At 36.2% G+C, this 23197-nt stretch overlaps 3 protein-coding genes across 3 annotated transcripts; 1 reads left to right on the top strand and 2 right to left on the bottom strand.

The window, feature by feature from the left end:
• Positions 1 to 1931: 1931 nt before the first annotated feature.
• On the top strand, positions 1932 to 5160 carry LOC145160697 (ARM repeat superfamily protein). Its single transcript, XM_079079983.1, has 11 exons — positions 1932 to 2108; positions 2610 to 2966; positions 3044 to 3109; positions 3199 to 3338; positions 3409 to 3535; positions 3606 to 3760; positions 3865 to 4085; positions 4174 to 4433; positions 4532 to 4656; positions 4792 to 4862; positions 5053 to 5160. The coding sequence occupies exons 1-10, from the start codon at positions 2019 to 2021 to the stop codon at positions 4853 to 4855; spliced, it is 1605 nt and encodes a 534-aa protein (XP_078936109.1). The 5' UTR covers positions 1932 to 2018; the 3' UTR covers positions 4856 to 4862; positions 5053 to 5160.
• Positions 5161 to 5456: 296 nt separating this feature from the next.
• LOC145160696 (putative phospholipid:diacylglycerol acyltransferase 2) lies at positions 5457 to 8716 on the bottom strand. The gene is made up of 3 exons (XM_079079982.1): positions 8440 to 8716; positions 7412 to 8329; positions 5457 to 7301 (listed from the first exon to the last, which is right to left on the bottom strand). The coding sequence occupies exons 2-3, from the start codon at positions 7867 to 7869 to the stop codon at positions 5765 to 5767; spliced, it is 1995 nt and encodes a 664-aa protein (XP_078936108.1). The 5' UTR covers positions 7870 to 8329; positions 8440 to 8716; the 3' UTR covers positions 5457 to 5764.
• Positions 8717 to 9849: 1133 nt separating this feature from the next.
• On the bottom strand, positions 9850 to 10856 carry LOC145158379 (uncharacterized). Its single transcript, XM_079077287.1, has 2 exons — positions 10769 to 10856; positions 9850 to 10313 (listed from the first exon to the last, which is right to left on the bottom strand). The coding sequence occupies exons 1-2, from the start codon at positions 10854 to 10856 to the stop codon at positions 9850 to 9852; spliced, it is 552 nt and encodes a 183-aa protein (XP_078933413.1).
• Positions 10857 to 23197: the final 12341 nt, after the last annotated feature.

Here is a 23197-nt window from a genome sequence, read left to right as displayed (position 1 = left end):
CGTTACGCTACTATCAACGAGATCTTCGATTCTCGTTTAGGTTGTGTCGGCTAAAAACCGCTCGATCTAATATTCGAACTTCGGGTTGTGCACTGCCGATCCGAAACTTAGAAAAATCATAACTTCCTCATACGAAGTTAGATTTGGGCGTTCTTTTTATGCACGCTCTCGGTTTAACAAATACTAAGACTTTCGTGTAGATCACCAAGGCTAAAAAGTACTCTATCGTAAATTCACTATTTACGTCACGCAGTGTCGTGCCGGTTCTGTCGCGAAACTTCTACAGGTCATAACTTCTTCGTTAAAACACAGATTTCGGCGTTCTTCATATTTCCGAAATCCTTGTCACGACCACTACAACTTTCTTTATCGATATCGGGCTTATTTAACATTTTATTTTTTACGCTTATTTTTATCTTTTATTTATTATATTATTATAAACAAGTAATAATCACAAAAAAACACATAATTCACATAATATTCAAGTAATTCATCTTTATTACTTCAAAACGAGTTACAATGGTTGACCCAGACTATTACATCATCATTAATGCTTAGCCTAGAAACACGGGCGTTACAGACGACAATGTTAGATCGAGGGTTTTCAAACCACCATAGCCACTACATGGGGTGGCAAGGTTGTAGAACTCGTTATTTGGTACTCGTTCGGCCGACCGCCGAGTAGCGAATACTCGGATTTTGTAATTAATGTAGAAATATTTTTAGGGAAATTATATATGTCAAAATCATAAGTTAAAATCATAAGTTTGTTGAAATATATAACAAATTTAGATATATGTGAATACGCAAAAACTAAAATACACACAATGATCTCACTTCGTGAATAATTACTGAAATTATATACATATAATATTTATCTATTGGAGACGGTCCGATAGTTGTTTGCTGTGATTGAGTGATGGTGGTGGTGTTGTCCAAAATATGTTATCTTCCAAATATTTTAAATAAATTAGGATAGGTGGGGTGGGTGAGATTTTTTGGTATTTTTATTTAAACAATAAAGAAAGAAACTAAAAGAAAATAAAAACAATTAAAAATATTAATTATTATAAAGAGAAATAATAAATTTAAATTAGTAACCCAATAAAAAGAATTAACGCAATAAAAAAATTAGAAAAATTAATTAAATGAAATTAATAATCCAATAAAGTAACACTTACTAATAGATACATATTATATGTTAAAAATAATATTTATTAATATATAATAATCCAATAAAAAAGAATTAATGCAACAAAGAAGAAATTCAAAAAAAAGTATTAAAAAAAATTAATAATCAAATAAAATAATATTTATTAATATATAAATATAATATATTAAAAATAATATTTATTAATATATAATACTCCAATAAAAAAATAATACAATAAGAAAAAAGTTATAAAAAAAGTAATTAAAAGAATTAATATACAATAATTCAATAAAATGAAAAAGAAAAATTGCATAATTGGTCATTGTAGTTTGGTAAAAAGATAAAACTGCAGATATGGTCCTAGGGGTAAATCTGTCATTTGCTAAAAGTTAACAACCATGCTGTTAAACTTAACGAGATAGGGACCAAAACCACAACAAAACAACCAAATAAGGACATTTTTTGCTTATAAACTTTTTTTTGGACCTTACCTACAAAAAGTGACAAACCACAGGGACCATTTTTGCAATTTTGGCCTTATAGTTTGGCCTTATAGTTTATAGTTTCTACAAATTTGGTTCGAAGGAATATGGTCATATATGAAAATCTAACAGTTAAAGTGTTAAACAGTTAGATTTAACGATTTACGGACCAAATTATGCCAAAAAATGGAACTATGACGCATGTGGTGCCAAACTTTCAAAACTTGTACTTGTGCCAACAACATGGACCATCTCTGTAAACTTATAAGATTTTTTTTTAATAAATAAATAAGTGTATCTTAAGACGCTGGGAAATAGAAAGGGGAAACAAGTTATAAACAACAGCGAGCCCTTTTCAAAACCCCACAGGCTGAAGCCTAAAAATGTCGATAGAATCGCAGTCAGTGACTGAAGAAGAAGAAGAAATAGGAATCGAACAGCCAGCGCACCACCCACCTGCTCCTGCCGACGAGGTAGCATCCTTATTTCTGCATAAAATGCATACTATTACGTATATGAACTCTATTGCATTTGATGCAAAAGGTTTTTTTTAAAAAAAACAAAATAAAAAGTCCATAATTTGGTTCTTATTGTGTCAGTGATGATTGCTTGGGTTAACTATGAGTTTTGGGCACTGTAACAAAAAAATATTGATTCAAAAGTTTTATATAATGCACGAATTGAACAATGAACCCTTTCGTTCTTGTAAAAGTTGACATGAATATTATGCCGTCGAGTAAATACTTGATAATCGTATTAAGTTTGTAGCAAGCATCCACCATAGAAGAGCCTTCTGTGTTAAATCGCAATAAATTTGTATCAATCTCTACGTTTGAGAACTGTAAAATCATTATTCACTATGAAAGTACAGAGTTATAGTGGATTCTACGCTTTTCTTTTTAGATTTCTGTGATAACTACATTAAACATTACAAGTGTTACAGATTGAAATTTTTTTGTTGCAACTTTGTGCAGTTATTTGACATCTCAACCACGGTTGATCCTAGTTATGTTATATCATTGATAAGGAAACTTCTACCACCGACTATGAATGCCACTGCTACTTCTGACATGGTTACTGGCTGTGTTTCTGCTACTGAAGGAACAAATGGAAGCTTGGTATCACAAGCTGAAGATAATTTAACGGAAAACAAACATGAGACCATGGACATCATTGATCAGATCAACACCTCAAACACGCAGGAAGGAAAAGATGGTAGTTCTAATGATCAAGAAAAGCATGTGGATCCCTTAGTTGGAGACGAATCTTGGGAAGAGCATGGATGCATCTTATGGGATCTTGCAACAAGCAGAACACATGCTGAACTCATGGTACATGGATTTTCTGATAAAGTCTTCCATTCTCTTGTTTTTATCACATCATTGATTCGTTCAAATCTCACATGTAGGTTCAAAATCTGGTTCTTGAAGTTATCTTGGCAACTCTAACTGTTTCCCAGTCACCTCGTGTCACAGTAGGTTACATTCCCTTTTGTTTTGCATAAATATATAGACTCAAGTTTCTCATTCTCAATTTAATTATTATTATATTTTTTTTTTGCAGGAGATTAGTCTTGGAATTATTGGGAACCTTGCTTGCCATGAAGTATCACGCAAACAAATCGCCTCTGTAAAAGGATTGGTTGAATTAATTGTGGAACAGTTATTTGTAGATGACACTCCATGCTTGTGTGAAGAATTTAGGTAACTTCCTGCTTGAAAAATTGATTTTCAAACATTAATCTAATACCCCTTTTTCTCTATTTTCCCACAGGTTATTAACTTTGTGTCTTCAAGGTAATGAAAGTATGACTTGGGCTAAAGCCCTGCAGCCTGAGAATGTTTTATCCCGTGTATTATGGGTTGTAGAAAATACATTAAATCCACAACTTATAGAAAAGGTATTTTGATTATGGTATTTTGATTATAAATATTTTCAAGATTTCCGATACCAACTGCATCTTTTTAAAGAGTGTAGGTTTTCTGTTGACTATATCAGAAAGTCAAGATGAAGTAAAAGCTATTCTTCTCCCAAACTTGGTGAAATTAGGTCTTCCAGTAATTCTAATTAACCTCTTGGCATTTGAGATTAGCAAAGTTGTGGGAGATGAACGAATACCTGAAAGGTACATGTTTTTTTGTCTTATTATCTAATTGCTGACTTGTCATCCATAACATTTTGTTAATTTTATTTTGTATAATATGAATGGTTGTATTGCATCACTATCAGGTACCCAGTTCTTGATATCATTCTTCGGGCTATTGAAGCAGTAACTGTAATAGACAGCTGTTCACAAGAACTTTGTTCCAGTAAAAAACTTGTTCATCTTCTTGCCACTCTGATTAAACTTGGTGATAAAATTGAGGTTGCCACCTCATGTGTGACAGCTGCTGTTCTGATTGCCAATCTTTTGAGTGACTCCGATGATCTGATTTTAGAGATAAATCAAGGTAAATTCTGTTATATTGATTATTGGAAAAGGCGTAATGACGAATTTACCCTCACAGTAATGAATAATGACATTTTAGATACATCCAGATCTGCCTTTCTTACAGGGTCTTGTGGATATATTCCCTTTTGCTTCGGATGATTTAGAAGCTAGAAATGCAGTTTGGGATATCATTTCAAGATTATTGGGTCAAATTCAAGAAGGGGAAATAAGCCCTTTAAATCTCCAACAATACGTATCGATTCTATCAAGCAAATCAGATTTGATAGAAGAAGAGCTCCTTGATCACCAGTTAGCTGCTACAAATAATGATCAAGAAACTTCAACCGCTTCCATAAGAACTACAGCAGTATGTATCCTTTCATTTATAGAATTTGACTTTTTGTTACTTGATTTGAAGATTTTCTCAAAACTTTGTATATCCCTTGATCATTTTTTTTCTTACAGCTGAAAAGGATTGATTGTATTGTAAGTCAATGGTTAGCATTAAAGGATCGGGTTAACCCTAAAATTTTTGGGGTGAATGAACGTGATCTTGATAGATTAAAGGACTGCTGTTGTAAATATAGCAAGTAAGGCAATTTCTCTAGTTGCTTCATTACTTTTAACTTTCTTGTATGTGACAAATAAGATCCCAAGTTTAGTGATTAAATATGTAAAAATAATTGAATTGATACTGATTTCTTCACCTTTTAATGAACTGGTAGTGATTCTGTATCAAGTTTGGTGATGCAAGATGTGAAAGGTTCATCAGAGAAGATGCTTCCATGAAAAACTTGTAAGTAATACATTGTTGTTGATCTGTAATGGTGTAGGCATAGGGAATTTGTTTATCCCTTTTTTTTCCCTTAATAACTTCAATGAAAAGATGCTTCTATGGTTGTTTTGAATTTGTGTCGAACTTTTTTTTTTTTTTTTTTTTTTTTTTTTTTTAGTTTTTAATTTTAACATCGATTTTAATATTTCAGATGTGGCAAAATGCAGAAATGTGAAAATACTGATATGGCACTAATTGTTTTTGCACGAAATAGCTGGGTTTCATTAGTATTTAGTAGCAATGTACTTTTTATGCAAAATACCAAGTTACTGTTTTGTTTTCTACCAATTATAGCAAAAAAAAAAAAAAAAAAAAATGTTGACTGGAACTTTTAAATTTTGACATGTCAATGAATAGTGTAAATTGGTTGCTATTTTGCGTTGAAAAACTACTCTACTGTGCCGCACAATTTTCTCCAAAGTTTTAAATACATTTTGAACAACTTTTGACTATATGATTTGTTTGTTTTTTTGTTTTTTTTTTTAAATTAATTTGTTATTTATCTATTTGATTCTTTGGAAATAAAGCATAGTTAAACTATCCAAGCCTCCAAGGTATCAAAATTGTCCATGTGTCCATTTTCATAACCCCTTAAAAGATTGTATTCACAAGCACACGATTAACACGGCTCCGGCTCACTCGAGCACTTTATTTGAACAACTAAAGTTCAGGCGTACATAAAAGACAAACTACGATGAGATTGGACTCCTCTCTCTCTCTCTCTCTCTCTCTCTCATGATATGTTTTCTTCTTTTTCCGCAATGATAGTCATCAACGAGACCCTAAACCAACCATCACTGCCGTTGATCATACCACTCATCCCTTAGTTGAAGATTGCAGATAAGGCTGCTCAAAACTTACACCTACAGTTTGATATTTACTCTCTCCGCCATCTTCAATATATCAGAATATATCCGATCACCACCTATCTCCTCCCCAGAAGCTCCGGCAGCCACCCTCAAAACATCCTCAATCAACGCCACATTCCCCATTATATCAACATGAGCCCCACTTTCCAAACCCCTCCCCTCCAGCAAACTCCCCGGAGCTTTATGTCTATACTCCCGTATATGCGTCCTACTCCCAGACGGATTAAACCTGGTTTTCCCTCTCCACCCTTTCGCACACATAAACCCCGCACTTAAAACCGGTACACTCTCATCCCCATCAACAAAGTAAACTCCGCCACGTAACCACTTCCCCTCTGCTGAGCTGTCAATCTGAAACGGAATTGTATTGCATTTGTCAGACTGTGAGACTTTATACACATATGATCTTTCTGTTGGAAGTCCCACCCCGTATAAACAGTAAATCTCCATGTCTGGAGCATGTGGTAATTTTGTCTCTAATGGGTTTGACCAGTATTTGTAATGGGAATATTTCGGGTCATCAAGATCCGATGCTATGCCATGTGAGAAATGGGCCTCCGCCCGTTTCATAGTCTTTGGAGCCACAAACCGTAGTAGATCGATCAATGTTCCAGCTGTATACGCTTTGTTATCCGCAAGTTTCATGATGTTTTCACGGCTGATCTTACCATATTCAGTCCAAACCTCACCACAGTTTCCACCCGAATCCAATAACTCATCTTTTACAAGGTCATGAGTTGTGAGATTTGAAGAATGTTGCTCGGAAGCTGTTTTCCCAAATGAAATGATTCTTCCGTATTTCGTTTCTTGTTTCATTTCGATTTGATGTTTCGTGTTGTTTTGTCTCTGATAACTACTTACTGTTTGGATATCTTCTGGGGAGGAATCTAAGTCACCCCAAATGGTGTCTCCCCCTTTAGGAAGCAATGAAATCACAGAGTCCCATGTTCGACCTACACGCATCATGTGTTCTAAAGTTTGAAGCCCTAGAATCTCTGAATCTAACACACCAGGAGCCATGGCTCTGAAGAAAGCAACGTCTTTGCCTTCAGCTGATAGCATCCCGCTAACCGCCTTGGGAACACCAAGAAACGCCGGTCCTATGTTCATGATTGCTTTGATATGCTTGTCACACCACCCTGGACCACCGCCACCACCCATCGGAGGTGGGGCTTCCACCCATTTGAGGAAGTGGAGGAAGTAGATGACACCCATGGAATGGGGCACCACCACCACTTTTTTGTTACCATTGGTTACATACATTAGCTCGATGTTGATCTTCAATCTGCTTAGCGCTTGATCCCTTACCTCAGTGTTTTGAAATGAAAGTCTCCAGTCGTAAGCAGCCATATACATATTCTTCCCTTCGTACCCAATTTTAGCCAAATTCTCGATAAGAACAGCCCAAACGAAATACCCAGGAGCAAAGTAATCTGCAGCAACAAGACCCGGAACCGGTCTGACCCGAATGCCTGGCGGGTCGAGTCCTGTTTCATTGTCGAGTGACAAATGCTCCAACCAACACAATGGCCTAAATTTTAAACAAATAAGTCGTATCAATATTCAACTTTTTTGGTACTAGAAAATCAAGATTGAAGGTGGTTAATTAAAGTTATAAAAAAAAAAAAAAAAAAAAAAAACCTCTGTAAGATCTGGGCAAAGCTACCACCCCAAAGGCGTTTGCGAAAAAGGCCATGAGAACAAGGTCGACCTTCCCAAAGCTCAAGGCCACCGGTGACGATTCCAGGGATCAAAACGACAGGGTGGAGTGGGGTTAACCCTTGGTTCTTGAGCCTTACACCAGGTGATTCAGGGGATTTGAACCCAGACAAATGAGCAGGTAGACAATGGTACAGAAACAAGAGTAGCCACCAAGTAGTACACATGCACCCGATGAACCAACAACAAGAATCTATACACTTCCACCCTCTTCCTTTTTGCTGCATCTTCTTATTCTTCTTCTTGTTCTTATCGCACTCTTGTTTTGTAATTGTTTGACTTTCTTCTTGTTTCTCGTCTTTTGGGGTTTCAGATGATCCACAGTTTTTCAATGTTGGCTCAATGAAACACAACTTTCGAAACCGAAGGATTGCCGCCATTGATTTGCACTTGAGATAGAGAGCTAAAACAATTAAAAAAGAAAGTCGAGATTTTTATACGAATTTAGGAGAAAGATAGCTACCCATGGTTGAAATTGAGAAAAGCCAGAAAAAAAAGGAAATTGAGATCTTGAGTTGGATTTTTGCCAAAATTAGGAGGAAATGGTTAGCGGTGAAATACAGAAAAAGGTGATGGTTGAGCTGTCAAGTGTGTATCGAGTTTAGTGAGAGCCGTAGAGAGAGAATGGAGTAAATATCGACTGCTGTCTCTGCGAAGAGAGAAAGAGAGCCACTTGTCTCGTGTACATCTGAATGCAAAAACCTTCCTCAGTTGCCACCATTTTCAAGCTTTCTTTACATATTCCTGATTTAACGAGGACCTTTTTGCAAAAACCACACCACTAGGCACAATCAAGTAAAATAGCACCCAATTCGAACCCTGTGACCTAGTTACCCACACCTGAAAAAGAAGAGATAACTTATCGCCTCTGTAACTCGACAAGGTATGGAGACGACTTAGGAGAAAGACTTGAAGAAAAGAAAAGCACACACTACGAAAAGCACTAATACCCAAATGATTGGATCAACAGAGATCCATCAAATATGGACCCAATTCTGGGTTTTTCCGCAGAGGTATAGCAAGAAGACAACAACACGATACCAAGAAATTTTACACCAACAATATGTCTCTGTGTTTCGGGGGCACGGTAATCAAGAAATGGAGAATCAGTATATTCGTATTATTTTTTTCTTGGGATTTTGCAGCTGAGTTTTCGCTGTGAATTTGGATATAAAATATTAATAATGAAGGTGTAGATTTGGTTGAGGACTTGAGGTTAAAGCGGAAAAACATAAACTGTTGCTAGTGCTACTCATTTTTATCAAATAAAGTATCATATATGGTAATAATATATAATATATAATAAAAGGGGCCGAGACCTTAAAACTATTGATGGGAAAAAAACAATCAGTTTGGTAAATTTAACATTTATTTATAAAACCGAGACAAATCATTCTTCAAACGTATTTGAGATAATGTGTATGCTGGCAACAATAGCTATCAGCACGACGATGGGACGGAGGTAAAACCTGTAAATAGATTATATATATATATATATATATATATATATATATATATATATATATATATATATTTCAGGCAAATGTATGCGTGTCGTGTCGTGTAAAGTGCAAACTAGAATATTATAGTTGAAATATAGATAAAATAGATAAACTTAGTTAAAATATAAATATAAATAAATAAATAAATGTGGTTAAAGAATAACAAAAGTTAGGCCCTTTGAGGTAAGAAAATCAACTAATTTTCAACTGCAACGAGAAGAACTATGAAATACTTGTTATGGAGGTGTATTTCCTTTTCTTTCATTGGATTAAGAATAAATCTTCGATTAAAAATAAATCTAAAGTCAACTACTCGTTAAATTTGTTATTTTGATACTGTAATAATGGTGTTGTGGGTTGTAACGTTGTAAACCTCTAACATTTAGTTTTTGCATAATAATAATTGAAATTTTGTATTGTAATTATTAAAAAAATACTATCAAATATAAAATAATAAATTTTTACACTAAATTGAAAATTTGGTATTAAACATTATTATTATCTTGAAGCATGTTATAAAAAGACTTCTACTAGAGCATAAATTGAAGAGATGTATTAGGTGCTGTTTGTTTTTTCGAAGTGAAACTGTCTGAAGTCTGCGGACCACCTCTGCAGTCCTCTGCAGACCAAAGTGCTGCAGACTGTAATGAGAAGCATGTTTGTTTTTTTTAACGTCTGCAGGCTGCTGCAGATATTAAAAAATTTAAAATAAAGTAATTTAATAAACCGAAAATAGTTTTTTAATACCAAAATTTTAATAATTGTAGTCTTAAAACATTGAAATAAAATTCAAACAACCAAATTAGTCTTACAATAACATTTTTAAATAAAATTCATACAATCAAACTTTAATAATTCTCATTTCATATTTTGCATCAATTGTTCGGCAATTTCATCCCGTAACTGGGTCACATATTCACGGTCCGTTGCAGTACCATGTGTTGGAATCTCATCTTCATCATTATCAACGACTACATTGTTATTCCGAACCGAGACATTTGGTTCATCATATCGTGCAAAATACTCATCACGTAGTCCCTCTCTTCTTATAAAATTATGAAGCGCAAAACATGCTAGGGTAATGTTTCGTTGTATAACCAACGAGAATGATGTCATCCTCTTCAATATAGGGAATCGTGCTTTCAAGACACCAAAAGCACGCTCAATGACATTCCGAAGTTTTGCGTGTGCATGGTTAAATTTTTCTTTATTCGTTAATGCACGTCTTCGACGGAAATCTCCAAGCCAATACCTCACATTACGGTACGGTGTCATAAAACCTCGAATGTTTGCATAGACGGCATCACAAAGATAATATTTATCTGTACAAAAAAACAAAAAAAAACTCATTTATTTTTCAAAGAGTTCTGCACAAAGCTCTGAAAACAATAATGTGACGGTTTTCAAAGAAGCGGCTTTCGAATGTCCCTAAACGCAATCAATGTAACAAAAGTAATATAAGAATAAATGACAACTATATAAACAAAATACATATAAATATGTGTGTGTATATATATATATATATATATATATATATATATATATATATATATATATATATATATATAGTCCTCCCACTCCTCATTTGTTAAGTTAAAAGTATTTGTTTGTGGATTGTAAAAGTTTTCAGTTTTGTTTTTTAAGTATAACCATCCTGTGTATTTGGCTTTAAGGTTATCATAGGCATTTTTTAATTGTCGTTGATTCAAATTCACGCCATACTTTTCCTTAATGGTTGTTCCTAACTTGTGTCATGATTGTTTGTGCAAACTCAAACCTTTTCTACCCACAGTTTGTACTTCTTCAATACAAGTTTGCAATAAGCATTTTGTTTGCTCATTGGTCCATGTATGTTTATCTCCCATTGCTAATAACAAAAAAAAATATAGAATACATACTTTAGCTACAAAGATTAATCATATTTCAACATAATCAACAAATAAGTTTAGCATATTCAACAACAATACATCATGAATGAATAAAAAATACCATATAAGCAAAGATTATACAACACAATCAACAAATAAGTTTAGCATATTCAACGATTTAAGCACAAACTTGCATATAAGCATAAACTTTGATATCCATTCAAGAAATACAAGTGATAACAATTCGGTAATTAAGTTAAAAAAAACCATTTCAGCAAAGACTTTAACATATTCAACAAAGATTTATGATTTCAGCTTTTGAGATTTATGATTTCAGCATATAAACTTGCATATAAGTTTATGATTTCAGCATATAAGTATATGATTTCAGCAAGGATTATGATTTTACCCAACATTCATAACAATTCAGCACAAAAATTCATAAACCTAAATATAAATTTGAGCAGAAAATCTGTTTAAAGAACAATTATATCATAAATCAACATTCAACAAAGATTTTAGCAAAGATTCTTCACATCTCAGCAACAAAATCGGTACTCAAATCAAAAAATTGGTACTTAAATGCATAGAATCTGTACTCAAATGCATAAGAAATCAGAAAAAAAAAACTTACCTGATGTTGAAGACGATGGCAGCAAAGATCGCACGTGCTGTTGAAGACGATGGCAGCAGCAGCGACGACTGGCGAGGGAGGGGGAACCGCGACCGGCGACTGGCGAGGGAGGGGCAGCGGCGGCTGGAGTCGGTCTTCAACAGGATCAATGAGAAGGGTGCCGAGAAGAAGAAGGAGAACGAACGAAGAAGAAGTGCTGGAGCGGCGTTTTTTTTGTTTAGGGCGTTGGGTGTTTTTTTTAGATGAGGTTAGAAGTGGTTAGAAGAGCCAAGCCCAATGCTGTGTGGGGAAGATGACGGGAAGAGGTTTTTGAGCCCGAAGTCTGCAGAAAAACAAACTGCTGCGAACTTAAAAGTGTTGCGCGTGTGCTGCGTCACGCAGCACTAAGAGGTTAGAAGAGCTTTTTTAAAAAAAACAAACACAACCTTAGTTATAATGGTTACCAAAAGGTCTTTGGCCTAACGGTAATGAGTGATCCTCTAAAATGAGAGGTCATGGGTTCAAGTCTCTTAAGAGACATATGTGGTATTTAGGAGTAGGTTTATAGATAGTTTGCCGTTTAAAAAAAAAAATAGTTATAATGGTTAAAAACAATTCACAAAATAAAACTAAAACTGAAATGGTTTAGGATAAATATTAATCTTAACCCGCATGATTTAGAAAATCATATACATTAAACACTTAAAATAATAAAAAAATCTAAAATTAAAAATCTATATCGCTAACATAGTTATTCTTATACATATAATGTGTTGGTTCACAAGTTTACCTGCTACACAAAACTTGTGTACTAAGGTAACATATGTAGAAAAATAATAATAAATAATCTAAGAGTATAGAAAGGAGGATCTTTGACATCTATCATTCAGATAAAAAAACATTTTAAATGGTTATATGTGATCATAGGGAGGTAAAACTTGTAAATTGTGTGCTTTTATAAAAGTTATTTAAAGTTGTACATCGTTTCTAGCTTCAACTATGAGCGAACCTTTTTTGGTGTTTAGCTCAAGCATAAAGGATATTAGGATAATGTGGAAATTGCTAGAAAGGAATTTGATTCTTCAATAAAAGGAACCTTTTTATTTAGTTTATAATTTTGGACTTGTGAGTAGATATACTGTTGTGAAGTGTCAAACATATGTAATGGAAAATTCTGTAAGTATAATTTTATGTTAAATCTGTTGTAATTTTTAAGGTAAATTATATCATTCGTCCATCGTGTATGTATCAAAACGTACGTTTAGTCCTTATTTTCAAAAGTTAGATCGTCATTGGGTTTGTTTTTTCTTGCATGCTTAATCCCTTAAGCTATAAAAAGACTACGTTGGCCTTAACAATTTTTTATTTTTTTTATTTTTTTTAATTTTTATATTACTTATTTATTAGTTTTTAGATTAAAAAAAAAGTTAAAATATCCCACCCTTCCCCCTTCCCTCAATTTTCTTCTCCGTCTCCCTCATTCACACTCACTGCCTGTAACCATACAGCAACACTCCTCCTCATACTTTCTTCGCCGCTCCTCCTTTCTCTGTTGAGACCAAAGTCCAAACCCTCTTCAAGTAGGTGAAATAAGATCCACCAACTCCAAAGTCCAAACCCTCTTCAAGACGTTAAGCAAAGAAATCAATACATCTCCCTCTAAATCTCCGGCTACAATGGCTTCTCACTGGCGAGCCTTCCATCTCAAACCAACAAACATTTTCGATATGGACTCTCCATGTAACATCCGGATTTTCAGGGATATTATTGTATATGTTAACCTTGAGGTTGAAGAAGAGACTCGACGAGTTAAGGGTCCAACTCGCCGAGTCGAGTCGAGATTGCCGCATGGATTTAATGAATGGACTCGACGAGTCAGAGGAGGGACTCGCCGAGTAGGTGCTGGGCAGAGAAACCCTAATTTCCCGGGTTTGGGACCTATTTAAAGGCATTTATAGCCTCATTTGCGGCTACCTTCCCCTGAGAGCAAACCCTAATTGTTATTGGAGCTAGAGAGTGAGAGAGAAGCTCATTTGTGGTTGTTGGTGCATTTCTATGAAGAAGGATGAAGAGCTTCATGATGGGGAACAAAGGAAGGCAGTGGATCTGTGGTATTGAGTGTTTCAGCTGCTAAGAGAAGGTACAAAGTCCTCATCTTGTTCATTCCTTGTACTAGATCTCATTTTGGGAGTTTTAGGGCTTTGCTTCCATCCTTTTGAATCTATGAGTTGAATGAGACAGGGTTGTGGTTGGAAACCTCAGATATGGACCTCCTAAGGTCCTTAGAGTCTAGATGTCCCAGCTTTAGTCGTTCAAATGAGGGTTGATGAGCTAAATCCTTCATGAAAGGCATGTATTAGCATTTTGGAGCAATAATCTCATGTATGAACGTAAAGATCGAAGCTTTACGTGATTATTGAGCCTTGGGATGTTAGATCTAGTGTTTGGAGTGATAGATCTGATTGAAATCGTCTGAATGAACATTTGACCTGAATGAACTCGCCTAGTCAATGAGCCGACTCGACGAGTTGGTTAGGGTTTGTCCCGAAGAACTGAATCATGCGATAGCTCGACGAGTTGGGGGCCAACTCGACGAGCTGAACTGGACTGTCACGATACTTCTGAGGAAAATAAGTGGACTCGACGAGTCGTAAGGGTGCACTCGGCGGGTCGGGTCAAACATGGACTGTTGACTCAAGTTTGACTTCTGTTGACTTTGGGGCTTTGGTCAACATGAGTGGTAGAGACCATGGAGGGGTAAAATGGTCTTTTATCCACTTTAAAGAGTTAAAGAGGGGAAGAATAGCCTTCGGTCATTAGAGTTGTGATTATAGTATCACTTAGAGATATTCATTCCTTGTGTTAGGCGGAGGCTAGTTCAAGATTCGGGAGCGAGGTCTTTACTTGCTGCTTGTCAGGTGAGTCTTCTCACCATACATTACCTAGAGTGGTATCTATGTGCAGACCGGAGGGTCTTATGTGTTATGTGTATGTTTGAGATTATGTGCATTGTGATATATGTATGATATGTGTTATATAGACCGGACCGGAGGGTCCAACGACTTACGAGGCCAGAGGGTCCTCGAGTAGACCGGACCGGAGGGTCCAACGAGCTAGACCGGACTGGAGGGTCCCGCTGAGACACATTGACCGGAGGGTCATACCGAGTCATAGCCTCGAGTGGCTTATGTGTTGTATGTGGTATTTTGGGGAACTCACTAAGCTTCGTGCTTACCGTGTTATGTGTTATGTGTTTCAGGTTTCCTCAGGATCGTTGGACGGCACCGACTTGATTGTACACACCAGAGAAAGAGTTATGTTTTGAGGATCTTGGATTATTAATGAAGTTGTGTTTTGTAATTTGAATAAACGAGATTTCTATACAATATGTTATGAAAAGTATGCGATTTTAAAATGAAAAATTGGTTTGAAAAATTACGGTGTTACACTCCAATCGACGCCCATGTTCTGAAACTAGTTGAGCACTCAACGTTCTCCAAACCTGAGTCCATATCCGACGAAGAGGTAGTAGAACGACCATCACCACCATCTGTATGATTTCGATTTCGACTTCAACTTTTGGAACCATTTTCGATTTCGATTTCTGGAACCAATTCTGTTTTTTTATATTGGTTTGGTTTGGTGCTCATCCCGCTGATGTCGAGGAACCTCATATCGATTTCCTCTTCCAATCTTTTTTGGTGCAAGAGAGATGGAGAGACCATCGTTGATGGAACTACAATAGAAGGTTGTAGATCTGCACTCCGACAAGAAACCCTAGCCAGAAACTATATTCTATCAAGGAACCTTATATCGGTGGCGGTAGTTGATTGTGTTCTGAGAGAAAGGAGAAACAGAGTAAGTAGTCGGAGGTGAAGCAGTGACATCTACTTAAGAGTTGAGGCGGTGGTCACTAACAATGGTGGTCGATGGCGGTGGTGGATCGATGGTGACGGTGAAGATGTTTTATGCTTTCAACTGATTTGAGAGGAAAAGAGGGAAATTGGGAAGATAGTATATGATTATAATTTTTTTAATATAAAATGAATTCTAAATAAATAAATAAATAAAATAGTAAAGATAGTTTAGTCATTTTAAATACGGTAAAGGATTAAGTGTGCAAATTTAAAGCAACGAGGCACTAAGCGTGCAAGTTTTAAACAAACGAGGCACGGTACGAGTTAATTTTTGAAAGTAGGGACTAAACGTGCATTTTGATGCACGAGAGACGATTAATGTAATTTACCTGAATTTTTATGTCTAACACCACCAACGTAAAATAATATGATTTCAGATAGGGATAATAAATTAGAAGTGTAACATAGTTTAGATTGTGTACATATGTAATCATTTATATTTAATTGTACATATTTAGTCATTGATGTTTTTTTGTATATATTTAGTCACTTATGTTTTTTATTTTGTACACATATGACCATTACAAGATTAGGGTTTCAAAACTGTGACATCCCTATTTTTACGGCCAGAAAAGATCGATTTTGTTTATGCTTTATTTAAAAATCAGAGTATACTTTTAAAGAAATATGTTGCGGAATTTGTTCCAAAAAATATGATAAATAATTTATCAAAACATTTCCGAAGAAATGTATTTTCATTATATTAAAAACCTCAGAATGTCATTTTCAATACTAATCAAAAGCATAAACAGAAACAACATAAGCCTTACAACATATATTTATTCTAGTGACCTATAATCCATTAATCGATCATTAGATCATCACTCGTGTGCTCCCTTGTGACATCCCCAAATTTCTCGGCCAGAAAAGACCGATTTAGTTTATGCTTTTAAAATAAAATCAGAGTAATCTTTCAAAAGATGTTGCAGAATTTGTCCCCAAAACAAAATATGATAAAAATTTATCAAAGAATTTCTTAAAGAAATGTATTTTCATTATATATCAAAACCTCGGGACGTCATGTTCCGATACAGACCAAAAGCATAAACAGTACATTATAAGCTTTACAACAGTTATTTACATCTACTGGCCTATAATCCAAAAATCCATCGTCATCATCAAATAAGGCAACCATGAGGGGGATGGAGTACACCAGCGAACATATAGTTCACCAACACCTACAGGTTGCGAGCATGCTAGCGTTCCAATGGATTGTCTAGAAAGGTCTGTGGTCGTCATCTATACTCCGCTAGATGACTACAACAACAACAACAACATCGAGGCTTCTCATCATTTTAACACACATCAACTATTTCATCTACCCATGTTTTACCCAACATATTTGTAGATAAAAATACATATACAGTTTAAAACTTGTATAAAACATCTATTCACCACCAATCTCAAATAAACAAACAATATAATTACACATAACACGTATTTTATAGAAAATACTTCATATCTATGTGTAAGATGAAAGTGACTACACACTCACCTGATAAGACGGTGATTGGACAACACTTTGTCCCGTAAAACAATCTTTTTTGATGACACCGGGATGTTTCCTCAAAAACCGGGCTTCACGCGGGCAGAGTTTCGGCTCGAAAAACTCTTTTTCTTGGAGACTTCGGGGCTCCGGGCTTTCTTCAGGTGTTAGGGGCGTTCCCGAGGCTTCGGGGGGTTTAGGATAGGCTAAAAGTGGTATAGAGAGTGAGAGAGAATGAGAACTGTAAACCATTTACGAAAAGTCTCGCATCCTATTTATAGGAGGGTGATGCCTCGCATTACGTTGGGCGTAATCTTCATGTACGCGGGGAGTACTGCCTTGCGAGCCACTACGCTGGGCGTAACTTCATACGTTGGGCGTACGAAGTGGATCAGCTCGGACGCGTCAAGGCTATGACATGTGTCTCTCATGCGAAGGAGTAGGGGGTGACGAACTCCGGATCACTTACACAAGTACGCTGGGCGTACTCCTTCGGACCAGCCTCGAAGTTTGTGCCCAAAACTTCAAAAATTCGTAACTTTCGCATACGAACTCCGTTTTTGACGTTCTTTATATCCATGTGTAGGTGAAATTATGCTCTACTACTTTCGTTTAGACCCCGTCGGCTAATTTTGACTTAATTTTTAAAGTTGTATTTTTAACAGGCCGGGACAGGAAAACTCCGTTAAAAATTTATAACTTCTTCATCTGACGTCCGTTTTCGTCTGTATTTTTACCGTTGAACTACTATCAGCAAGATCTTCAATTCTCGTTTAGGTTGTTTCGGCTAAAAATCACTCGATCTAAAATTCGAGTTTCGGGTTGCATACTGCTAAGCCGAAACTTAGAAAAATCATAACTTCTTATACGAAGTCAGATTTGGACATTATTTTTATGCACTCTCTCGGTTTAATGAACACTACGATTTTCGTTTAGATCGCTAAGGCTAAAAAGCACTTTATCGTAAATTCACTTTTTACGCCGCACAACGTCGTGTCGGTTCTGTCGCAAAACTTCGACATGTCATAACTTCTTTGTTATAACTTAGATTCCGGTATTCTTTATATCTCTGGAATCCTTGTTTCAACCACTACAACATTCTTCATAGATATCGGGTTCATCTAATATTTATTTTCGACGCTTGTTTTTATCCTTTACTTATTAAATCATAATAATTAAGTATAAAACACATAATACTCAAATAATACATCTTATTATTTCAAAACAAATTACAAAGGTTGGCATAGACTATTACATCATCTTTAATGTCTAGCCTAGAAACACGGGCGTTACAATTCTCTCCCCCTTAGGATGATTCCGTCCCCGGAATCATACATCAGCAAACAAATGCGGATAGCGACTCATCATGTCACTCTCCGTTTCCCAGGTGAGATTTGGCCCATTCGTATGTTTCCATCGCACAAGCACTAAATCGACCATCTTGCGTCACAACTTCTTAGTCTTACGGTCAACAATTGACTCAGGTTCTTCAATTAATCTCTTGCTTTCATCCAACCTTAATTTAGAAATTGGAATTATGTCGGGAACTTCTCCCATGAACTTCCTCAAATAACACTCGTGGAAAGTGTTATGAATACCATCTAGTTCTTCTGGAAACTCCAACTTCTAAGCTTGGTTCCCAATCCTTTGAAGAACTTTAAACGGTCCAATAAACCTTGGACTCAACTTTCCTCTTTTACCAAATCTTATAAGTCCCTTCCACGACGAGACTTTAAGTAAAACGAATCTCCAACTTCGAATGTTATCAGTTGTCTTTTCTTGTCAGCATAGCTCTTTTGACGATCCTGAGCTGCTAACATCCTTTCCCTAATCACTTTCAGCTTTTTAGCAGTTTGATGAACTATCTCGGGTCCCATAAACTGCTTTTCCCCAGCTTCAAGCCAACATGACGGCGTTCGACACTTTTGTCCATACAAAGCTTGATAAGGGGCCATCTTGATGCTCGGGTGGAAACTATTATTGTAGGAAAATTCTACCAAAGGTAAATGTTCATCCCAGTTACCTTGAAATTCCAGGGTACATGCTCGTAGCATATCCTCCAATGTTTGAATTGTTCGTTCGCTCTGACCATCGGTTGGATGGTAGGTTGTACTTAGACACAACTTCGTACCCAATTTTCTCTTGTAGACTTCTCCAAAACCTTGACGTGAAACGACTATCACGATCTGATACAATCGTTAAAAGAACACCGTGAGGTCTTACTATCTCCTTCACGTAACCATTAGCAAGTTTATCCATAGACTATTTTTCATTGGCTGCTATGAAGTGTGCACTTTTAGTAAATCGATCAACGACCACCCAAATCATGTCGTGACCGCTTTTCGTTCTGGGCAGTTTAGTCACAAAATCCATGGTGATGTCTTCCCATTTACCCATGGGTATAGGTAAATGTTCTAAACTCCCATACAGTTTCTGATGTTGTGCCTTAACCCTCGCATATGTCACACACTCGGCCACATACTTTGCAACATCGAGCTTCATCGTCGGCCACCAGTAGTAGGGTTTCAAATCCTTATACATTTTCGTGCTGCCGAGATGAATTGAGTACATGGTCTTGTGAGCTTCTTCCATCAGAAGATCTCTTATTCCTCTCGTCTTAGGTACCCAAATCCTATCTTGGAATACCTTCAGTCCTTGACCGTTTGTATCGAAGACTAACGTTTTGCCCAAACGTTCTTCCTTTCAGTCATTTTTCTCTAAAGCTTCTTCTTGAGCTTTCTTGATACTTTCTACAATCGTTGAGACAACTTAGATTCTTAATGCTCTTGGCCTTTTCTTTTCAAGACTCACTTTTCGGCTTAAGGCATCAGCTACAACATTTGCTTTACCAGGGTGGTAAAGGATATCACAATCGTAATCCTTAAGCAACTCTAGCCAGCGTCGTTGTCTCATATTCAATTCCTTCTGATTAAAGAGATACTGAAGACTCTTATGATCAGTGAAAAGTTTGCATTTTGTGCCATAAAGATAATGCCTCCATATCTTTAGGGCGAATACTACCGCTGCCAACTCTAAATCGTGAGTGGGGTAGTTCTTTTCATGTTCTTTCAATTGTCTCGATGCATATGCTATCACTCTATCCCTTTGGGTCAGAACACAACCTAACCCAACTCCAGATGCATCGCTATAAACTGCGTAGTCATCAACTCCTTTAGGTAAAGAAAGAATCGGTGCTTCACACAATTTCTTCTTTAGCTTCTCAAATGCTTCCTTTTGCTTCTCACTCCAAGTATAAGTAGCTCATTTGTGTGTCAAAGCTGTCAATGGAGCAGCTATCGAAGAAAAGCCTTGGATAAATCTTCGGTAATATCCGGCTAATCCCAAAAAGCTTCGGATCTCCGTGGGACTTTTCGGTTGTTCCCACTTAATCACAACTTCTATCTTTGCTGGGTCATCCATTATTCCTTCTTGGTTAACCACATGACCCAAAAATTGGACTTCTTGAATCCAAAAATCACATTTGGAGAACTTTGCATACAACTTCTCCTTTTTCAGAACTTCTAACACTTCTCGCAGATGCTTGTCATGCTCCTGCTTGCTTTTTGAATAAATCAAAATATCATCTATGAACACTATCACGGATTTATCAAGGAATGCCTTACAAACCCTGTTCATGAAATCCATGAATGCTGCTGGGGCATTGGTTAGTCCAAACGACATAACCAAGAACTCATAGTATCCATATCTTGTTCTGAATGTAGTTTTCTCAATATCCTGCTCTCTCACCTTTAACTGATGATATCCTGACCTAAGATCGATCTTCGAGAAATAGCTCGAACCTTGCAGCTGATCGAACAGGTCATCAATTCTTGGCAACGAGTACTTGTTCTTTATTGTTGCCTTGTTCAGCTCTCTGTAATCTATGCACATTCTCATGCTCCCATCTTTCTTCTTTACGAATAACACCGGAGCTCCCCAGGGTGATGAACTAGGTCTAATGAAACTGTTTTCCAACAACTCCTGAAGTTGCATCATGAGCTCCTTCATCTCCGTCGGTGCTAATCGATATGGTGCTTTTGCTATTGGTGTTGTTCCTGGTAACAAGTCTATTCTAAACTCCACTTGTCTATCAGGGGGCAATCCAAGAAGATTTTCGGGAAAAACTTTCGGATAGTCACACACCACTGGTATACTTTGCATATCCTTTTTCTCCTTCTTAGCATCGATCACGAATGCCAAGTATGAGGTGAATCCTTTAAACAAACATTTTTTGGCTTTCATTAGGGAAATGATTCCATAATTTACTCTGCGCTTGTCTCCGTATACCGTAAAGGACTTGTTACGTCCCGATTTTCAACACAAAATTTTTCATTTTTTTAAATATATATAAAACACAAATCCAAAAGCCCATCTTTATTAAAAGATCATTGTCATACATTTATTAAATATAAAAAAGAGTTTTAGTGGAAGTCTAAAAACATTATTAATTTCTTCGATGTGAGTACAGTCACGCTGGAGCCTTTCCATGGTTATAAGAACAACCTGAAAAATAGTTATTCAACAACTGTAAGCCGAGGCTTAGTGAGTTTCCCAGGATACCATATATCGCAATACATATACATGCATACAAACAATGGCTCATGACCTTTCGCCGATCCACCAATTGGCTCACGACCTTTCGCCGATCCACCAACAATATGTGTATTTAGACTTACGGCCTACCTGCCATTTCGTCGTCAACACACGGGTCTATAGGCTCCCGACCTGTTGCCGTTCCGCCGTCAACCCCTAACTTAACTGTAATAACTTAACTATAATAACATTTAAACACATAGAGATTACACTTTCAACACTAATATACTAGTTCAAGTATAGTAACAACAAGCACATAGAGACTATACTTTCGACTCTACTCAATAACTCGAGTATAATAACATAAAGCACATAAAGACTATACTTTTACTCTACTAGCTCTCTATCCTAACATACATGAATATATATTGTAATACATGGTATAATGAGATAACTCACCTGAACAGGATATGCAAAACATACGTGTATCAACTTGACTAATGAAATCAAAGGTTTTGAGCGGAACATCGACGCTTAGACTTTTTCTAAGAAACGATTCTCCAACGCTCTAGCGCTTCAACGTGTCACTAACGACACTCAAGAACGAGAACTTAAATCACGATGATTGAGACCTCGTAGCAGAGAGATTTCAGAGAGAAGTGTGTGAGGAAATGAAGAGACTTGAGTCCCTATTTATAGTGTTAGGATTTCTTAGTCACTAAGTTTACTTAGCCATTAAGCTTAATAAATTCGTTCTTATCCATATGATTTAATTCGTTCTTATCCATATTATTTAATTCGATCTTATCCACAATCTTATCCATATTATTTAATTCGATCTTATCCACATTATTTAATTCGATCTTATCCACAATCTTATCCATATTATTTAATCGATCTTATCCACATTATTTAATTCGATCTTATCCACATTATTTATTATTAACTAACTTGATATATATGTATATGTATGTCTCATTTACAAAATTATATTCACTTAACTTATATGATTAAATATTTTATTGATGCATACATATATCTTTGGATATAATATAAATCGTAAGTAATGAAATATTTATTAAAAAAATTCCGAATTAATATAATATATGAAATATATGAATTATAACTCGATATATAATAGACATTATTTTACGACCTACCTAATTTTAATAATAGATAGCTGACGTAGTAAAATAACCGTAGTCAATTATTATTGAAAATACGGGTGTTACAGGACTCTTTTCCAGGCGGGTTTACCCTCACTGTCTTATTCTTGCACAGTATCTCGACATCATTGGCGCTAAGCCAATCCATCCCTAGAACGATGTCGAAACCATTCAACTCAATGGGTAACAGCTCCTCGTGGAATTCGTTTCCGTTTAAGTCGATGATAATATTCCTAATACAATCGCTAACATGTATGAATTTGCCACTAGCAACTTCTACAATTAGGGCATCATCAAGTTTTTCTATAGGCAATGCTAGTCTTTCACCAAATTTATGTGATATAAAGGAGTACTTCGCTCCGGAATCAAACAATAAATTGGCAGACAATCCATTTACAAGAAAGGTACCTGAAGCGACATCCGCTGCATCCTTTGCGACTTCCAATGTCATCTGAAAAGCTCTGGCTTTTGGCTTTGGTGGGAGATTGGGCCTTGCTGCATCCTTCTTCTTCGGGCAGTCCTTCAAAATGTGCCCCTCTTCATTGCACCCATAACAGACTTTCTTATTGAAGGTGCATTCATTGGCATAATGCTCAGGCTTTCCACATTTGTAACAAGTGACT

The sequence above is a fragment of the Lactuca virosa genome, chromosome 2, assembly GCF_052849685.1.
Source record: "Lactuca virosa cultivar CGN04683 chromosome 2, Lactuca_virosa_CGN04683_v6, whole genome shotgun sequence".
In the NCBI taxonomy this organism is placed as follows: Eukaryota; Viridiplantae; Streptophyta; class Magnoliopsida; order Asterales; family Asteraceae; genus Lactuca; species Lactuca virosa.
The sequence above is the reverse complement of the archived record's forward strand: the minus strand, read 5'-3'. Positions and strand labels throughout refer to the sequence as shown.

What these genes read in the sequence shown, in the direction of transcription:
- LOC145160697 (XM_079079983.1), top strand. Translation starts at nt 2,019, where the DNA reads ATGTCGATAGAATCGCAGTCAGTGACTGAAGAAGAAGAAGAAATAGGA. An exon ending in GATGAACGAATACCTGAAAG is followed by an intron (nt 3,761 to 3,864) that starts GTACATGTTTTT and finishes CATCACTATCAG; the next exon opens with GTACCCAGTTCTTGATATCA. An exon ending in CTTCCATAAGAACTACAGCA is followed by an intron (nt 4,434 to 4,531) that starts GTATGTATCCTT and finishes TTTTTCTTACAG; the next exon opens with CTGAAAAGGATTGATTGTAT.
- LOC145160696 (XM_079079982.1), bottom strand. Translation starts at nt 7,869, where the DNA reads ATGGCGGCAATCCTTCGGTTTCGAAAGTTGTGTTTCATTGAGCCAACA. An exon ending in TTTGCCCAGATCTTACAGAG is followed by an intron (nt 7,302 to 7,411) that starts GTTTTTTTTTTT and finishes TTTAAAATTTAG; the next exon opens with GCCATTGTGTTGGTTGGAGC.
- LOC145158379 (XM_079077287.1), bottom strand. Translation starts at nt 10,856, where the DNA reads ATGGGAGATAAACATACATGGACCAATGAGCAAACAAAATGCTTATTG. An exon ending in ACAAACTGTGGGTAGAAAAG is followed by an intron (nt 10,314 to 10,768) that starts GTTTGAGTTTGC and finishes TTTTTTGTACAG; the next exon opens with ATAAATATTATCTTTGTGAT.